We start from the raw sequence: 20,207 nt of genomic DNA, 5'->3' as shown, positions 1-20,207 counted from the left end.
GTCCCTCATAGCCTTTCTATGGGGGCGCCCACCATTTTTTATGAGCACGCCCATGAAATGCAGGGACCACAGCGGACCGCCTTCACCTGTCAGTCAGGCTGCTAGTGCTTCAGCAAGAGAGATTTGAGGACTAATTCCCCGCAATGTCATATTAAAGAACTATTTTATGTGGTTTACCTGTTTAAGTCTCGTTATTGTCGCCTGTTCCACTTGCGATATACATCCTGTAGCAAGGCACCCCTGGAGGAAGGTACTGGAGCCAATCACTCAGCTTGGATACTGGAGTGCTGGGGACTGCTTATATTGTATAGTCAGACTAGAGGGGCCAAATGAATCCTATCTGCCCTCACATTCTGGGGGAAATTTACTATGATGTGTATTCTACTTCACATGTGATGTTGCTATGGGCAACCAATCAGAATCTACTTCTTAATTATTCAGCACCCTCTAGAACAGTGGTTCTCAACCTTGGTCCCCAGGACCCCCAACAGTGCATCTTTCCAGGTCACCTGACAGCTGCACTCATTATTCACTGACACATTTTAAAAGATCACAGGTGGAGCTAATTATTTCACCTGTGATTCTGTGTGGAGACCTAGAAAACATGCAGTGTTGGGGGTACTTGTTGACCGAGGTTGAGAACCACTACACTCTAGAAGATAGTAGACAGGATCTGATTGGTTGCCCATAGCAACATCACATGTGAAGTCTTATTCCTATCTTAGTAAATTCCCCTCTCTATGTTTCTATGGGGGTTATTCTGGTTCACTCACAAAGACAAATTCCTTCTCAAATGGACAAAACAATGCTGCACTGCAGGGGGGCAGATGTAACATGTGCAGAGAGAATTAGATTTGGGTGAGTTATTTTGTTTCTGTGCAGGGTAAATACTGACTGCTTTATTTTTACACTGCAATATAGATCTCGCTTGGAAGTAAAACTCCACCCAAATCTAATTCTCTCTGCACATGTTACATCTGCCCCACCTGCATGGTTTTGTCCATTTGAGAAGGAATTTGCCTTTGTCAGTGAACCAGTATAAGAGCCTATGTCCGATTTTCATTGGTCACAGGCTCTATCATTATTTGCATCTTGCTTCCCACCAGCCATCACCTAGGAGCAGTGAAACATCTCAGATGCCTGATGTCCCTGCATCAGGTTCCCTTCCCTGTAAGCACCATTAAGAATTGCATAAAAATTTGGACCCCGGCCCCTGACACTCCCTCAGGGATGTTCCGAGTGTTGAGTGTCCTGATGCCCCGATGTCACACCAGCGCTGTCATAGATCACATGATTTGACCGTATCATACTACTCTCTGTATATCTTCACAATACTCCACGTAACTGGGTTATGTCAGTGCTCAACTGATCTGTGTCTACATTACATTACAGGTGTCTCACTTACTGACCTGGTCTTGGATTCACCATCTCAACCAAGAAATCCAGGATCTGGGAAGTCACAAGGAACAGAGGACATGATGACCATGGAAATACCGGCACTGGGGCGCCCGTTTACCCTTGGGATGCTGTATGATGGTCGCAACGATAAGATCATCCCAGGTAAATGCACATATTAATGTTATACTTACTGGAAAATAATAATTGAACCCAGAGTTTTGGCCCACAGGTTTACAGGGGAGCGCACTTCATCAGGGAAACTGGGAGCAAGGGGTCAAGATATATAACATTTACTTTCCAGAAGAGAAATGTACTGGAGCAATAATTTCCTTCTCCTTGGGTTTTAATGAACACTATCAATCAGATAGCCCCATTCCTATAAAATCCTATCTGTTTTGTAATGCTAATAAATAATCAGTTCAATGGTGACATTTCTTCTTACTGGTGTGGTTAGGAACAGGAAACACAGTGAACAACAAAAAGAACAATCATTTTATATATTTTGATACACTCACCGGACGTGTTTCCTTTTAATTGAACTATAACATTTGTATTTATTCTTTATCTCTGTCAAAATAATGGATATTTATTGCTGACCCTATTTCATACTTGACATCACTTGGCCCTGCCCCCCATGCCGGAAAACTCGGTGATTCGCGGACAGCAAAGAGGGGGCGGTGCTTAAATGACGCGATTGAGTCATGTAAGCCCCGCCCCCACACCGCGGACCCATGATTTGCGGTAATTAAACCAGCCGGCATGGGGGGAGCGGGGGCTATGAACAGAAAGCAGGAGACTTGCCTACCTTCCCGGGGGAAGTCTGACATCAAAAGGTTGTAAGGGCCCTTATGTACCAACTAATGGCGATAAATGTATACTGTATATAGAAAATCCTATCCTTGAAAAACCCTTAGGGTTTTTATTTTTGGATCTATATTTTTTTTTAAAAATCATAAAAACCGCTAAAATCTGTCACAACCACCATGGCAGTTACCTTCGCTCCCAGTGCTGTCCCTGACCTGCAGTGCCCTGGCGCTATGTCCTCCACCTTGGCGCTCACCTCCGCTCCTGGTTCCGGTCCCAGCCTGAAGTGCTCTAGCGCTCTGTCATCCACCACGGCGCCTGTTCCTTCTCCGGGTGTTGGTCCTGGCCTGCTGTGTTCTGGCGTCCTGGCTCCGGGAGGCATGTGGCGGGAACCGCCATGATGGCGTCCGCGTCCTCCTAGGCCTCAGGTTAGGAAGCGCCGGCTGCAGCGCCTCCGTGTAGTAACTCCTTTTCGGCTGAATAGTGTCGCCCTACAGGTGGCGGCCATCTTGTTGGTTCCTGGAACCTATTCCTCGCTGCCCTAGTCGTGATGTCATCAACCCGGCCAATCATTTCACAGCTCAGTGCATAAATACTGACAAGCCGGGCCAGACCGGCAGTCAGTACAATGTTGTCCGATAGATAGCAGCTCTCTGCGCATCTCCTGACAATCCTGCAGCTACTCCCAGCTACATCCTGACTCCCAGTTCTTCATGTGAAGCCGCTCTACCTCACTACTCTTGCTGGTCGTCCACTGCAAATAATCCAAGTACTACCACAGACTCTCCATTGCCGCCTATAGGGATCAGAATGGACATTAGGGCTACCACCCCAAAGGTGTGATCCTGGTTCGTCACCTCCCGACGGTTATCATCCATGGCCCAGTATCCCTGGTCCTCTGCAGCCACGACCTCACTCAGCAATACCTTCATTCTCATTGGCTTCAGCATCTTCAGTTCCTTCATCCTTAGCTTCATCCATATTATCATTGTTTCATCACCCTCATTATTGTGTGCCAGACTTCTCCCATTAAAAGTTTTAACTTTAATAGCTGGTCTCATCCTGATCTGTTGTCCATGCAACAACCCTATATCAAAGCACCCAGCTTCCGCTACACTCCAGCTGGTCCTTCACCAGATTCACGGAACGTGACAGTTTGGATCCAGCATCAGTGCAGGAGCGAGCAGCGTGATATCCCTTCTCTCCGGTCCCGCTCTAAACTGGGCATCTCCGTTGTGGGAAAGAACGGATCCACTTTTGACTGATTATCAACGCTTTATCTCCACCTTCAAAATCATTTTCGATGAACCCGGCCAGGTCAGCTCGGCTGCGACTGAGATCCTTCGCCTACGTCAAGGAAGTAGAACGGTGGGACAGTATTTAGTTCAATTCAAGATTCTGGCCGCCGAATTGGCCTGGAACGAGGAAGCCTTCCTCGCGGCCTTCATGAACGGGCTTTCTGATAAAATCAAAGACGAGCTTGCGGCTAGATATCTTCCTTCTAGACTAGAAGATTTGATATCCCTCTGTACTAAAATTTACTTGCGTCTCCGAGAGAGGGCTCAGGAGAGGGGTCGAGCTACTACCAGTCCATTGTTGAGTGCTCCCAAACCACCACCTCCGCCCATGCAAGTTAACCATTTCAAGTTGACTCCCGATGAACACAAGCGTCGACGCACTGAGCATCTCTGCCTCTACTGTGCCGACCCTAACCATAGTGTCGGCTCCTGTCCCAAGAAGCCGGGAAATGCCAGAACCTAACCTGTGATGGAGAGGGCAGGTTAGGGGTTGTAGTCACCTCTCCAAACAATAAAGACTGTATCCTCCAGGTGTCTCTGCAAGTCAAACATCAGCTTCATCACTACCGATGTTGTCAAGCGTTGGCACCTTCCCACTGTTCCTCTCCATCACCCTGTCTACCTCACAGCTGTTGATGGTAGCCATATTCTGGCAGAAACAGTTACCCTCCGAACTCAGCCATTGATCCTTCAGATTGGACTTCTGCATTCTGAGAAAATTCAATTCTTTGTTATTCCCAAGTCCTCCTACCCAATAGTGCTGGGCCTCCCCTGGTTACGAGCCCACAATCCTAGAATCGATTGGGTAACATCCCAGATCCAAGCCTGGGGTGCAACGTGCACCAAATCGTACCTCAAGTCAGTGGCACCAACACGCCAGCTTTCCCTTCAAGTTCCTGAGGGGATACCCCCTCAGTACAAAGAATTCTCTGATGTCTTCTGCAAAATGGCTACAGAAAAGCTGCCTCCACATCGTCCTTGGGATTGTCCTATTGACTTAATTCCTGGAAAAACTCCCCCTCTGGGATGTACCTAACCATTGTCTTTACCTGAAACACAGGCCACGTCCGAATATATACAACAGGCTTTCCCAACCACGGTCCTCAAGGCACACCAACAGTGCAGGTTTTCTAGATATCCAGGCTTGAGCACAGGTGACTTAATTAGTACCTGAGTGATTCTGATTAAACCATCTGTGCTGAAGCCTGGATATCACTAAAACCTGCACTGTTGGTGTGCCTTGAGGACCGTGGTTGGGAAAGCCTGATATAAAAGAAAACTTAGCCAAGAGATTCATTCGCCCCTCTTCTTCTCCTGCTGGAGCCGGCTTCTTTTTTGTTAAAAAGAAGGATGGAGGGTTACAGCCCTGCATCGATTATCGAAGACTGAATGAGATCACTATCAGAAATCGTCTCATCACAGAACTTTTTGACCGAATCAAGGGTGCTACCATTCTTTCTAAACTAGACCTCCGAGGCGCCTACAACCTCATTCACATTCGTAAAGGAGATGAGTGGAAGACCGCTTTTAATACCAGAGATGGACATTAGGAATATCTCGTCATGCCATTCGGCCTGAGTAATGCGCCAGCGGTGTTCCAGTTGTACATGAATGAACTCTTTTGTGATCTCCTATATCAACACGTTCGTTGTTTACCTCGATGATATCCTGATCTATACCAATAGTCTACAGAAACATCGAGAGATCATCAAGGAGGTGCTCACTCGTCTCAGGGAAAATCTTCTCTTCTGCAAGCTGGAAAAGTGCATCTTTGAGGTCACGTCCATACCCTTTCTGGGTTATATTGTATCAGGCTCCGGGCTCAAGATGGATCCAGCCAAAGTTGAAGCAATCCAGAAATGGCCTCTTCCACACACTCTCCGAGGGGTCCAAAGATTCCTTGGATTCGCTAATTACTATAGAAAATTCATCAAGGGATTCTCCGCTATTGTGGCGCCCATAACTGCTCTCATTCGCAAGGGTGCCAAACCCTCTAATTGGCCTCCAGCGGCCATAGAAGCCTTTCATTTCCTCAAGAAGAGATTCACTTCAGCGCCAGTCTTAGCCCAACCTGATGTCAGTCTGCCCTTCACTTTGGAAGTCGACGCCTCCACTATTGGCGTGGGGGCAGTTCTCTCCCAGACGAGCTCCGACGGACACCCGCATCCATGCGGGTTCTTTTGCAAAAGATTTCCCCCAGCTGAACAAAATTACGCCATCGGGGATCAGGAGCTGTTGGCGATCAAGATGGCTCTGGAAGAGTGGCGTTATCTACTCGAGGGGGCAGTTCACGTTATAAACATCATCACTGATCACAGGGGCGGATCCAGGATAAAATGACGGGGGGGGGCACCATGATAAAAGAGGGTTTAGGTGGGGGAGGGCCACTGTTAGTGGTGCCAGTGTACATGCTAAGAGAGCGGCAGAGAGAGGGTGGCAATGGGATTAAAAATAGGCCCACCATGGCAACAAAAGTGAAGGATGTAGTTGTGCACGCGCCGAAGGCGCGCTCTGAAAAAGGGGGTGTGGCCACTCAACAGGGGGCATGTCCTTGAGTGTAGTGTACAACACCATATACAACTTCTACACATTATGCTACAAAATACTAGACCCCATTATACTTGCCCCTTACACATGATGCCAAATGGAATGAGCCAAAATTCAAACAATGCCACATGGATTGTGTCAAAATTCACATAATGCCACACGGATTGAGCCATAATTTACATAATAATACACAGATTGAGCCAAAATTCACAAAATGCCAAATGGATTGAGCCAAAATTCACATAATGCCAAATGGATTGAGCCAAAATTCACATAATGCCACATGGATTGCGTCAAAATTCACATAATGCCACACGGATTGAGCCAAAATTTACATAATAATACACGGATTGAGCCAAAATTCACAAAATGCCAAATGGATTGAGCCAAAATTCACATAATGCCAAATGGATTGAGCCAAAATTCACATAATGCCACAGGGATTGAGCCAGAATTCACATAATGCCACATGGATTGAGCCAAATTCATAAAATGCCATATGGATTGAGCCAAAATTCACATAATGCCACATGGATTGAGCCAAAATTCACATAATGCCACACGTATTGAGCCAAAATTCACATAATGCCACACGGATTAAGACAAAATTCACATAATGCCACACGGATTGAGCCAGAATTCACATAATGCCACACAGATTAAGACAAAATTCACAATACGCTTCATAAACAGGGACATTGTCCACCAAAGGCACGCATTAAACATTTACACCATAATGTCCATTGCACGTTAAGTTACACGGCATGATGTCCATTATGTATTATGCCAAACACCATAATGCCTATTAAAAATTATGCTACATACAGTAAGTGCTGCTTATCTACATGCTCATTGCCAAGGGTTCCATGCTCATTGCCAGAGGTTCCATGCTTGTTGCCATGTGGGATTACATGCTCATTGCCAATGGGGAATACATGCTCGTGGTAAATGGGGGACAGCCGCCGCCAGGCAGAAGTGATAGCCACTGACAGTGGCAGAGCCTGGCTGTATTCCGAGCACTGCAGGTCCCAGCTATTTGAAATAATACCCATTTCACACCAGAAAATGCATTCCCAGGTTGGCCCCTTTTACACCAGCCTAGTCCCTGCATTTTCTGGTGTGAAGGGGAGAGAAAACCACCCCTCCCCCCCCTTTAACCAGTTATCTCATTTAACCGGCTATATCTTCGGAACTAACTGACCCATTTACATGAGACAAGTATCATATTGAAGAACTTTTGAGTGGGCTTTGATTGATTTTGGTCCAGTGAAACTGGGACGTTTGCTTCCAGAGTAATGTGCCCTCAAAGAACATGAACAGCCATGAAATTACATTTCAAAAATAAAAAAAATCGATTTATACGCTATATCTCTGGAACCGATTGACCGATATGGACCATTCTGGTATTATATTGAAGGCCCAGCGATTTGGAATTGAATGACATCAACCACAAGCTTCTGTGATGCCAGGGGGGGAACTGGCAGCCGTCGGAACCGGGTGGGGGTCGGAATTGACGGGTCCCATATTATCCTATGGGGAAAAAATGTTACAGCTTTGCCAGGCGATATCTACGGTTCCCGGGGGGCTAGAGACATGGGGCTGGGCTCGTTGGAAAGCTCTGGTCCTCATCTACAAATTTAATGACAGGGGGGGCACGTGCCCGGGTGCCCCCCCCCCTGAATCCGCCACTGACTGATCATAAAAATTAGCTATACCTAAAGAATGCCCAGTGTCTCAATCCTCGACAGGCCAGGTGGGCCTTGTTCTTTTCAAGGTTCAATTTCAAACTGTCTTCCTGTCCAGGAGCAAAGAACCGCAAGGCGGATGCCCTATCCAGATCATGGGAGATGGAGGAGGAGTCCAAATCCTACGAGGGAAGTCCTATTATCAATCCTCTCGCTTTTGCTACAACACCCCTGCAAATCTCAATTCCTCCGGGTAGAACCTTTGTCAAACCAAGTTTGAGAAGAGGGATATTACGTTGGGCCCATGACTCCAAGTTCTCCGGTCATCCGGGGATCTAGAATACCTACGAATTCCTTTCCAGAAGGTACTGGTGGCCTTCTTTGAAAAAAGACATTAAAGAGTATATCTCCTTCTGTCCTTGTTGTGTTCAGCACAAGTCCTCCCATTTAGCTCCAGTAGGTCCATTGATGCCACTCTCCATTCCCCAGGGTCCTTGGACCCATATATCCATGGACTTCATCACCGATCTCCCACCATCAGACGGCCACAATACCTTTTGGGTGGTTGTGGACCGATTCTCGAAAATGGCCCACTTCATACCTCTCTGTGGGCTACCATCAGCTCCCAAACTGGCAAGCCTGTTCATCAAAGAGATCTTCAGAACCCACGGGATTCCCAAAGAGATAGTCTCGGACCGGGGGGGGGGGGGGGGTGCAGTTTGTCGCGAAATTCTGGCGAGCACTGTGCAAGGTTTTGAAAATTTAACTTAACTTCAGTACAGCCTACCACCCTCAATCTAACGGCCAAACAGAGAGGGTCAACCAGGATGTACAGACTTTCTTGCGTTTACATGTTTCCTCCTCCCATTCCTAATCAATTACGGGTTCCACCCTAGAGTTCCTGACTTCCAGCAACTACCTTCGACATCTGTCCCAGCGGTAGCATTTACTCTACGCCAACTTCGTCAGCATTGGAAGAAAGTCAGGAGCTCACTACTGAAAGCTTTGCAGAGGTATAAAAAGTTTGCTGATAGAAGAAGATCAATTCCAACACTGAGAGTGGGTGACAAAGTATGGTTATCTACTCGCAACATCCGACTTCGAGTGCCATCTATGAAGTTTGTGCCCCGCTTCATCAGTCCTTTCCCGATCTTGCAGATCATCAATCCAATGGCCTACAAATTAAAATTACCTCATTATTTAAGGATTCCAAATTCCTTTCATATTTCTTTGCTAAAACCATTAATCTTGAATAAGTTTCATGCTGCACTTCCTAAATCTCCTAAAGTTTTTACGCATAGAGGCATTGAATATGAGGTGGCTCGGATTCTGGACTCTCGCATTAGATACAAGCGTCTACAGTATTTAATTGATTGGAAGGGCTATCGGCCTGAAGAAAGATCTTGGACCAATGCCTCTGAAGTACATGCCCCCAGAATGATCCGGGACTTCCATAAAAAGTTTCCATCTAAGCCCAAAGAGTGTCCTGGGGCCACTCGTAAAGGAGGGGGTACTGTCACAACCACCATGGCAGTTACCTTCGCTCCCAGTGCTGTCCATGACCTGCAGTGCCCTGGCACTATGTCCTCCACCTTGGAGCTCACCTCCGCTCCTGGTTCCGGTCCCAGCCTGCAGTGCTCTGCCGCTCTGTCATCCACCATGGCCCCTGTTCCTTCTCCGGGTGTTGGTCCTGGCCTGCAGTGTTCTGGCGTCCTAGCTCCGGGTTTGTGTGTGGCGGGATCCGCCATGATGGCGTCCGCGTCCTCCTAGGCCTCAGGTTAGGAAGCGCCAGCTGCAGCACCTCCGCGTAGTGCTCCTTGCCAGCTGAATAGTCGCCCTACAGGCGGCCATCTTGTTGGTTCCTGGAACCTATTCCTCGCTGCCCTAGCCGTGATGTCATCAACCCGGCCAATTATTTCACAGCTCAGCGCATAAATACTGACAACCCGGGCCAGACCGGCAGCCAGTACAATGTTGTCCGATAGATAGCAGCTCTCTGCGCATCTCCTGACAATCCTGCAGCTACTCCCAGCTACAGCCTGACTCCCAGTTCTTCGTGTGAAGCCGCTCTACCTCGCTACTCTTGCTGGTCGTCCACTGCAAATAATCCAAGTACTACCACGGATTCTCCATTGCCGCCTATAGGGATCAGAATGGAAATTAGGGCTAACACCCCAAAGGTGTGATCCTGGTTCGTCACGTTCTGACTGTTATCATCCATGGCCCAGTATCCCTGGTCCTCTGCAGCCACGACCTCACTCAGCAATACCTTCATTCTCATTGGCTTCAGCATCTTCAGTTCCTTCATCCTTATCTTCATCCATATTATCATTGTTTCATCACCCTCATTATTGTGTGCCAGACTTTTCCCATTAAAAGTTTTAACTTTAATAGCTGGTCTCATCCTGATCTGTTGTCCATGCAACAACCCTATATCAAAGCACCCAGCTTCCACTACACTTCAGCTGGTCCTTCACCAGATTCACGGAACGTGACAAAATCACAGTATTAACCTCAATAACATTAATTCCCACTCATTTCCAGTCTATCCTGAACACCTCACACCTCACAATGTTGTTTTTAGGCCAAAAGGTTGCACCAAGGTAGCTGAAAGACAGGATGGCAGATTTGAAAAACTTTTCCAAAAATTCTCAAAAGAGCACATACTGTAATACAAAGAAAATAGGTGCAAGATGGAATTGTCCTCCCACCCACCCTTATGTTGTATTAACAGGACATGCACAGTTTAACAAACTAATCATTTCAGCGACAGGGTGTCACAATTCACCGCCACAGGAAGCGGTGGGTCTGCTACTCACCCATTGGCACCCTGCGGTGGCTCTCGGTGTGGTCTGCCAGGCATGTGGGCAGCTGGGAGTCGGCGATGATGGGTGCTAGATCCAGGACTGTGACAGCTACAGGGTCTGGCACAGTGCTGGGAGGCCGGCGGCCCCATCTTGGGGTGGGCCAGACATATAATTTTTGCCAGGATCTGCTTCTTCCTGGATTCTGGCACTAGTAACCAATGGCAGCCGCCCTCCTGCTGTAAGGGGGATATGCCTGGGTTCACCAGTGTCAGTGCAAAGAGTCATTTGCTGATTCCTCTTCCTGGTGCTACCTGCTGTTGATCATCAGTTTGACCAGCGATCCTTATTTCAGTGCTCTGTCTCCTGACCCTCCGCTGCTAAGTTTGCCTTTGGTTGAACAGCACCGTAACCAAACCGAATTGCTCATCATACCCTTCTCTTCTTTGGTGTCTGAACTTATTACCTTCCACGCATCCTTCAGTCAAAGATTCCGGATCCAAGTTTCTCAAGTCCTCAACCTTCTTTCAGTATATTATTGAATTATTTTGTTTTGCCACAAAGACGTATTTGCGTGCCCAGTCAAACCTGCAGTTGATTGCATCAAAGTTAGTGCAAACATTATTGTTTCATGCAGAGGTCCTTCATTAAACCTGCCCGTTTCAAACCACCAATTCCTGAGTCTGCAGTCTGATCATCACACGAGACCATCAAATCTTACACCTGTGACACAGGATCTACCACAACAGTATATTATAACAGTAATATTGCTTCATTTGGGCCCCCACAAAAAAAGATGTGCTCTGTTTGCTATATCAGTCCAGGGATGACCTATTTGCCGTATCAGTCCAGGCTTACTTCTAATGGTCACACATTTTTACAAGAAAAGTAAGTATATTGTAGGTGCACTGAAAGTCACAATGTTTATTTTTAAGATTTAACTTTTATTTTTTAAATAAAAGTTAAATCTTAAAAATAAACATTGTGACTTTCAGTGCACCTACAATATACTTACTTTTCTTATAAAAATGTGTGTCTTGGCTTAAGTAGTAGGTGGCACCTCCTCATTGGAAAAAATCAAGGGGAATTTCCCCATAAAATATTCATATTGGAGGAGATAGGACAGTCTCACGAATATAAAAGACTGGTGCGGGAATCATTCTTTGTTTTTGTTTACTTCTAATGGTGTGTACACAAGGTCAGATGTGCCTTTAGATACTATCCACGATCCGATCAGATCGGATCATGGATAGTATCTTAAGGCACATCCGATTTGCATACAAGTCTGACTATATAGTGCAGATCTGCATATATATAGTCATGGCAGACAAGACTTTCTGCCTTGCGATACGTGAACGCACATCGGAATCGGATCAGGATCGCAAGGGTTAAAACCCTTACGATCTGCATACGATTCCGATCCGATGTTGACTATATCGTCAACATCGGAAGGCAAAAAGTACCGTGTGTACACACTATAAGTCTACTGTATCAGTCCAGGGTGCTTTCTATTTAAATAAATGGTGGACAAACAGTTGAAAGATCAGGAACCACTTTCTACTACTGGTGCTGAAGCTGCTGCCTCCAATCATAACATTGACGATGCAAATCCATCAACATTGTCTGCTAAGACCAATGCCCAATGTCCTAGAGGGCATAAAAAAGCAAAACGCAAATTTGACTATAATAAACAAAATAAAAATGACATTATTTGAGGAGAAACATAAAATTGGCAATATGACATTTACAACACGAAGTGGCAAGGAAAGCCTAAGTCATTGGCTTATGTTCATGACTTGTGGTTCAGCGTCTCATGAAAATGTAAGCCCTCCTTCCTGTAGAAAAGTTTTAAAAATTCAAACTTGTTAAGGCACAGGAACCAACTGTGCATTACTGTAACATATCACAAATCCCCAAGGAGAGTCCAAGTGTGTCCGCAGTGGTGATGTATAGGCCTGACCCTACCAATACTGTACAGGAACAGAAGGTTTCTTCCACCATTTGCACACCTTCTGCAAGTGTTGGGAGGAGTAGTCAACGTGCTGACATTAAGATTGCTAATGTCACTGTAGAAGTACACCAGGCTGAGGAGGATATTGGTGTAGCTGGCGCTAAGGAGAATGTCGACGATGAGGATTCTGATGATGGGGATCAGGGGCGGATAGGGATAGAAAACCAGCCCAGGAAATTCCTGGAAGCAGCCACAATGGGGGAGGGGTCTGCTGAGAGGCAGGGTCTGTTGATAGGGAAGGATGCTCTTGTCTCAAAAGCTTTTCAAAACTTTTCCCTGGTCACATGCTTGGCTCTAAAATATAGAGGGTGAAATTTAATTGAATGAGAGTTTCAGAAAGTGAGAGATTTGGTAAGAAATCTCGAGGTTTTTTTAAAGCAGCAATCATTTAAACGGCAAACCCAGTTTGATTTTGCAGTGTAAATGATTGCCGCTTTAAAAAAACTGGAGATTTCTCACCAAATCTCTCACTTTCTGAGTCTCTCATCCTATTACATTTCACCCACCTTATTAGTGTCCCCACTAGGGATGGCACCCTGCCTTTTTTTAAAACTCATTACCGCACCCTGCCCCTATTCTGCACCCTTGTGTCGACGCTGATAGGCTGTGAGTGGCAGAGGGGTGGGATGCAGCTGCCAGAGCTCTGCTGACAGTCTCATCAGGGGAGGTCAGCGGTGAGCGGCCTGTTAGCGCGGTGGGGGGGCGGGAGGCGGCTGGAAGAGCCGACACTCTGCTAAACTCAGAGCAGCATGTAAGCTCTTCCAGTCACATCCTGTCCCCTGCTGTTCACCTCCTCTACTGAGAGTGGTGTGTCAGCATTTTCAGGTACGCCCTGCTGCTGCCACCCCCACCCTGCTGTAAGTTATTGGATGAGAAATGCCGCCTCTGTGATGGGCAGGGGAATGCTTGCACAGTAATGGGGAGGATGCTTGATCAGTGATGGAGGGGTGCCGCTTGGGGGGCAGCACCCTGCCCTAAAAAAATTCTAGAGTGAACAGTAGTCTACTAATACTGTATATATAGTCAGCGCTGGTGCAAGTTACCTCAGCACACCAGGCGGGGGGGCCACCTAGCTGCTCCACAGGGGGGTTGCAGCTGCCAGCAAGTCCCTCCACAGAGGGGGCTTTGGCTGTACTGCCAAAACTGCCTAGTGGTGGTGCCGGCCCTGTATATAGTAGTGAGAGAATCCACACACATACAGTATCCAATTTAAGAAGAGAGTTGACGTTTCGGACCAAACTGCCCTTTGTCAAGACAGACAGCATAACGACCAAGCAGCAAGCTGAAAATTGGCAAAAAGGCCGTTCGTTCCGAAACGTCAACTTGGTGATGTATCATTAAATACATTTAGGGTTATAGGCTGTGGGGTGTGTGTGTGTGGTTAGGGTTATAGGCTGCGGGGTGTGTGTGCGTGGTTAGGGTTATAGGCTGCGGGGTGTGTGTGCGTGGTTAGGGTTATAGGCTGCGGGGTGTGTGTATGGTTAGGGTTATAGGCTGCGGGGTGTGTGTGTGTGGTTAGGGTTATAGGCTGCGGGGTGTGTGTATGGTTAGGGTTATAGGCTGCGGGGTGTGTATGGTTAGGGTTATAGGCTGTGGGGTGTGTGTGCGTGGTTAGGGTTATAGGCTGCGGGGTGTGTGTGCGTGGTTAGGGTTATAGGCTGCGGGGTGTGTGTGCGTGGTTAGGGTTATAGGCTGCGGGGTGTGTGTATGGTTAGGGTTATAGGCTGCGGGGTGTGTGTATGGTTAGGGTTATAGAAATTTTGGGTTTTGTGTTTACTCAGGAGAGAAAGGAAATTTCCAAGTCTGCTGAGTGCCCCGGCGCTGTTAGAGTTGATCTAAATTAAAATTGACTCATAGAGAGAAATATATACAATTGAAAAAATGTACTGAGTGGCTGCTGCAGGGGAGAGAGGTCTGCCTGACCTCTAGTGAAGAGAAACAAAGTTTTCCTTCAGACAATACTGTTTTGGGGTTACCCACTGCGCTGTCAATCAGGACAGTATAAATTAAATTAGTCTAGGATTTGTAACACACCAAGCAAAATGAGGAGGACACGCTGTATTTAAACCAATTGGATTTTATATAGACAAAAAGTAAAAATAAGTTTCAAGTAGGTATAAAAACACAAATTGGAATATAATACATATAAAGACAATTGCTCATATATTTGAAAAAGAGCCTTGATAACAAGGTCAGTAATATGACAATAGATTGGTAAAGACAAAAATAATAATAAGTATCAGGTGGGTATATAAACACAAATTGGAGGATAATACATAGAAGACAATGCATTTTTCAAATATATGAGCTGCGGGGAGTATATGTATGGTTAGGGTTATAGGCTGCAGGGTGTGTGTGCGTGGTTAGGGTTATAGGCTGCGGGGTGTGTGTGCGTGGTTAGGGTTATAGGCTGCGGGGTGTGTGTGTATGGTTAGGGTTATAGGCTGCGGGGTGTGTGTGCGTGGTTAGGGTTATAGGCTGCGGGGGGGTGTATGGTTAGGGTTATAGGCTGCGGGGTGTGTGTATGGTTAAGGGTTATAGGCTGCGGGGTGTGTGTGTATGGTTAGTGTTAAAGGCTGCAGTGTGTGTGTATGGTTTGGGTTATAGGCTGCGGGGGGGTGTATGGTTAGGGTTATAGGCTGCGGGGTGTGTGTATGGTTAGGGTTATAGGCTGCGGGGTGTGTGTGTATGGTTAGTGTTATAGGCTGCAGTGTGTGTGTATGGTTAGGGTTATAGGCTGCGGGGGGTGTGCATGGTTAGGGTTATAGGCTGCGGTGTGTGTGCATGGTTAGGGTTATAGACTGTGGGGTGTGTGTGCGTGGTTAGGGTTATAGGCTGCGGGGTGTGTGTGCGTGGTTAGGGTTATAGGCTGCGGGGTGTGTGTGTGTGCGTGGTTAGGGTTATAGGCTGCGGGTGTGTGTGATTGGTTAGGGTTATAGGCTGCGGGGTGTGTGTGCATGATTAGGGTTATAGGCTGCAGGGTGTGTGTATGGTTAGGGTTATAGGCTGCGGGGGGTGTGCATGGTTAGGGTTATAGGCTGCGGTGTGTGTGCATGGTTATGGTTATAGGCTGTGGGGTGTGTGTGAGTGGTTAGGGTTATAGGCTGCGGGGTGTGTGTGCGTGGTTAGGGTTATAGGCTGCGGGGTGTGTGTGTGTGCGTGGTTAGGGTTATAGGCTGCGGGGTGTGTGTGTATGGTTAGGGTTATAGGCTGCGGGGTGTGTGCATGGTTAGGGTTATAGGCTGCGGTGTGTGTGCATGGTTAGGGTTATAGGCTGTGGGGTGTGTGTGCGTGGTTAGGGTTATAGGCTGCGGGGTGTGTGTGCGTGGTTAGGGTTATAGGCTGCGGGGTGTGTGTGTGTGTGCGTGGTTAGGGTTATAGGCTGCAGGATGTGTGTGCGTGGTTAAGGTTATAGGCTGCGGGGTGTGTGTATGGTTAGGGTTATAGGCTGCGGGGGGGGTGCATGGTTAGGGTTATAGGCTGCAGTGTGTGTGTATGGTTAGGGTTAAAGGCTGCGGGGTGTGTGTATGGTTAGGGTAATAGGCTGCGGGGTGTGTATGTGGGGTTAGGGTTATAGGCTGCGGGGTGTGTGTATGGTTAGGGTTATAGGCTGCGCGGTGTGTATGGTTTGGGTTATAGGCTGCGGGGGTTGTGGGTATGGTTAGTGTTATATGCTGTGGGGTGTGTGTGTATGGTTAGGGTTATAGGCTGCGGGGTGTGTGTGCGTGGTTAGGGTTATAGGCTGCGGGGTGTGTGTGTGTGTGCGTGGTTAGGGTTATAGGCTGCAGGATGTGTGTGCGTGGTTAAGGTTATAGGCTGCGGGGTGTGTGTATGGTTAGGGTTATAGGCTGCGGGGGGGGTGCATGGTTAGGGTTATAGGCTGCAGTGTGTGTGTATGGTTAGGGTTAAAGGCTGCGGGGTGTGTGTATGGTTAGGGTAATAGGCTGCGGGGTGTGTATGTGGGGTTAGGGTTATAGGCTGCGGGGTGTGTGTATGGTTAGGGTTATAGGCTGCGCGGTGTGTATGGTTTGGGTTATAGGCTGCGGGGGTTGTGGGTATGGTTAGTGTTATATGCTGTGGGGTGTGTGTGTATGGTTAGGGTTATAGGCTGCGGGGTGTGTGTGCGTGGTTAGGGTTATAGGCTGCGGGGTGTGTGTGTGTGTGCGTGGTTAGGGTTATAGGCTGCAGGATGTGTGTGCGTGGTTAAGGTTATAGGCTGCGGGGTGTGTGTATGGTTAGGGTTATAGGCTGCGGGGGGTGTGCATGGTTAGGGTTATAGGCTGCAGTGTGTGTGTATGGTTAGGGTTAAAGGCTGCGGGGTGTGTGTATGGTTAGGGTAATAGGCTGCGGGGTGTGTATGTGGGGTTAGGGTTATAGGCTGCGGGGTGTGTGTATGGTTAGGGTTATAGGCTGCGCGGTGTGTATGGTTTGGGTTATAGGCTGCGGGGGTTGTGGGTATGGTTAGTGTTATATGCTGTGGGGTGTGTGTGTATGGTTAGGGTTATAGGCTGTGGGGTGTGTGTATGGTTAGGGTTATAGGCTGGTGGGTGTGTATGGTTAGGGTTATAGCAGTGGCGTAACTATAAATTTTGCTCCCCCCTGCTAAAAAATTTGTGGCGCCCCCCCCCCCCCCCCCCCCCTCCCACAGACAAAAAAATATATATATATATATTTTGCCAGGATGCATGTACTCACTAAGAGTGGAAAGAGACAAAAGGACAACAGAAAGAGAAAAGACATGGGAGAGCGGGACAGCAGAAAGAGCAGAGAGAGAGAGAGAGAGAGAGAGATAAGGACAGCAGAGAGAGAGAGAGAGAGATAAGGACAGCAGAGAGAGAGATAAGGACAGCAGAGAGAGATAAGGACAGCAGAGAGAGAGATAAGGACAGCAGAGAGAGAGAGAGATAAGGACAGCAGAGAGAGAGAGAGAGATAAGGACAGCAGAGAGAGAGAGAGAGAGATAAGGACAGCAGAGAGAGAGAGATAAGGACAGCAGAGAGAGAGAGAGAGATAAGGACAGCAGAGAGAGAGAGATAAGGACAGCAGAGAGAGAGATAAGGACAGCAGAGAGAGAGAGAGATAAGGACAGCAGAGAGAGAGAGAGAGATAAGGACAGCAGAGAGAGAGAGAGAGAGATAAGGACAGCAGAGAGAGAGAGATAAGGACAGCAGAGAGAGAGAGATAAGGACAGCAGAGAGAGAGATAAGGACAGCAGAGAGAGATAAAGACAGCAGAGATAAGGACAGCAATCATTTAGACAATCAGTGTACCGTAGAGGCAGCGGCCATTGCCCCGTGGAGGCTGCAGTGGGAAGCAGGGCATCACATTAGGGAGCAGACCTTCCGGCGACCCTGCTCCTGTGCCCCCTTCTCCTTCAGCAAGTGGCTGTGGGTCCCGGCTGCATCTTCTCCTGCCTCCTCCTGTACTCTGCCGGCTTGGGATGTGACGTGCTGGCATCACACCGCGCTCTCCCCCGCCCTGCGCTGTACTGACTCAGGAGGAGTACAGCGCAGGGCGGGGGAGAGCATGGTGTGACGCCAGCACGTCACATCGTGAGCCGGCCAGACGAGCATTGATATGGGTGGGTCGTAGGAACGGAACCTGGTCGTTAAGTGAGGAATGTCTGTACTTACTTTTTACAATTACTTATCCAATTTGATGCCCCAGGCAAGATTTTTGTTGGTGCCCCCTAGCAGGTGATAATACCATCAAACTTTAGTGGTTAGACACCAAAAATAACATGCTGGTTAATGACATTTTATACATGTACATACCACGGGTGGGCAATTATATCAGCTGGGGCACCACTTAACACTTCCAGCAAATATTCGAGGGGCGCACTCCAGCAATAGAAGGTGTGGTCACTCAAAAGGGGGTGTGTCTTTCAATGTATTGTAGCACACCATATACCCCTTTTACACATCATGCAACACAATAGCAGGCCCCTTATACTTGCCCCTTACATATTATGCCGCACAGATTGAGCCAAAAGTCACATTATGCCACACTGAATGTGCTAAAGTTCATATTATGCCACATAGAATAAGCCAAAAATCACATGGAATGAGTCAAAATTCACGTTATGCCATACAAAATGATCCAAAATTCACGTTATGGCACCCAGATTGAGCAAAAATTCACATTACAGCACAACGAATAATGCTAAATTCTGTTATGTGGTGGGAGGGGGTCTCTTCAAGTGTTAAGGCCCCATCCACTAGTGCACTTTGGAATGTTTTCATCTGATGCAGAGCAATCAAATTAAAATGTAAAATGGAGGTTAAAATCTACCTCCATTTTACATCCCCTCTCCCCAGGACACAGATAGCACCATCTTCTACCACAGATACTACACACACTGGCGCTGTCATGCATACATACTACACACACCGACGCTGTCATGCATACATACTACACACACTGCCGCTGTCATTCATAGATACTACACACACTGACACTGTCATGCATACATACAACACGCACTGCCGCTGTCATTCATACATACATACTACACACACTGACACTGTCATGCATACATACTACACACACTGCCGCTGTCATGCATACATACTACACACACTGCCGCTGTCATTCATACATACTACACACACTGGCGCTGTCATTCATACATACTACACACACCGACGCTGTCATGCATACATACTACACACACTGCCGCTGTCATTCATACATACATACTACACACACTGCCGCTGTCATTCATACATACATACTACACACACTGACACTGTCATACATACATACTACACACACTGGCACTGTCATTCATACATACTACACACACCGACGCTGTCATGCATACATACTACACACACTGCCGCTGTCATTCATACATACATACTACACACACTGCCGCTGTCATTCATACATACATACTACACACACTGACACTGTCATACATACATACTACACACACTGGCACTGTCATTCATACATACTACACACACCGACGCTGTCATGCATACATACTACACACACTGCCGCTGTCATTCATACATACTACACACACTGACACTGTCATGCATACATACTACACACACTGCCGCTGTCATTCATACATACATACTACACACACTGACACTGTCATGCATACATACTACACACACTGCCGCTGTCATACATACATACTACACACACTGGCACTGTCATTCATACATACTACACACACCGACGCTGTCATTCATACATACATACTACACACACTGCCGCTGTCATGCATACATACTACACACACTGCCGCTGTCATTCATACATACTACACACACTGGCGCTGTCATTCATACATACATACTACATACACTCCCGCTGTCATGCATACATACTACACACACTGGCGCTGTCATGCATACATACTACACACACTGCCGCTGTCATGCATACATACTACACACACTGCCGCTGTCATGCATACATACTACACACACTGCCGCTGTCATGCATACATACTACACACACTGCCGCTGTCATGCATACATATTACACACACTGCCGCTGTCATGCATACATACTACACACACTGCCGCTGTCATGCATACATACTACACACACTGGCGCTGTCATTCATACATACAACACACACTGCCGCTGTCATTCATACTACACACACTGGCGCTCTCAAACATATATACATCCCACCACA

General features: G+C 47.3%; 1 protein-coding gene across 1 annotated transcript in view; it reads left to right on the top strand.

Annotated features, from left to right (window-relative positions):
- Positions 1-20,207, top strand: part of LOC146007448 (uncharacterized) — a 102,289-nt gene that overhangs the window by 36,781 nt on the left and 45,301 nt on the right. Inside the window, 1 exon segment of the mRNA XM_083145800.1 lies at positions 1,393-1,560. Coding sequence (XP_083001926.1) covers positions 1,476-1,560 — 85 coding nt within the window. The 5' untranslated portion in view covers positions 1,393-1,475.

The sequence above is a fragment of the Crinia signifera genome, chromosome 6 (assembly GCF_055691185.1).
Source record: "Crinia signifera chromosome 6, ASM5569118v1, whole genome shotgun sequence".
NCBI lineage: Eukaryota > Metazoa > Chordata > Amphibia > Anura > Myobatrachidae > Crinia > Crinia signifera.
This window is presented reverse-complemented; position numbering and strand designations above follow the sequence as displayed.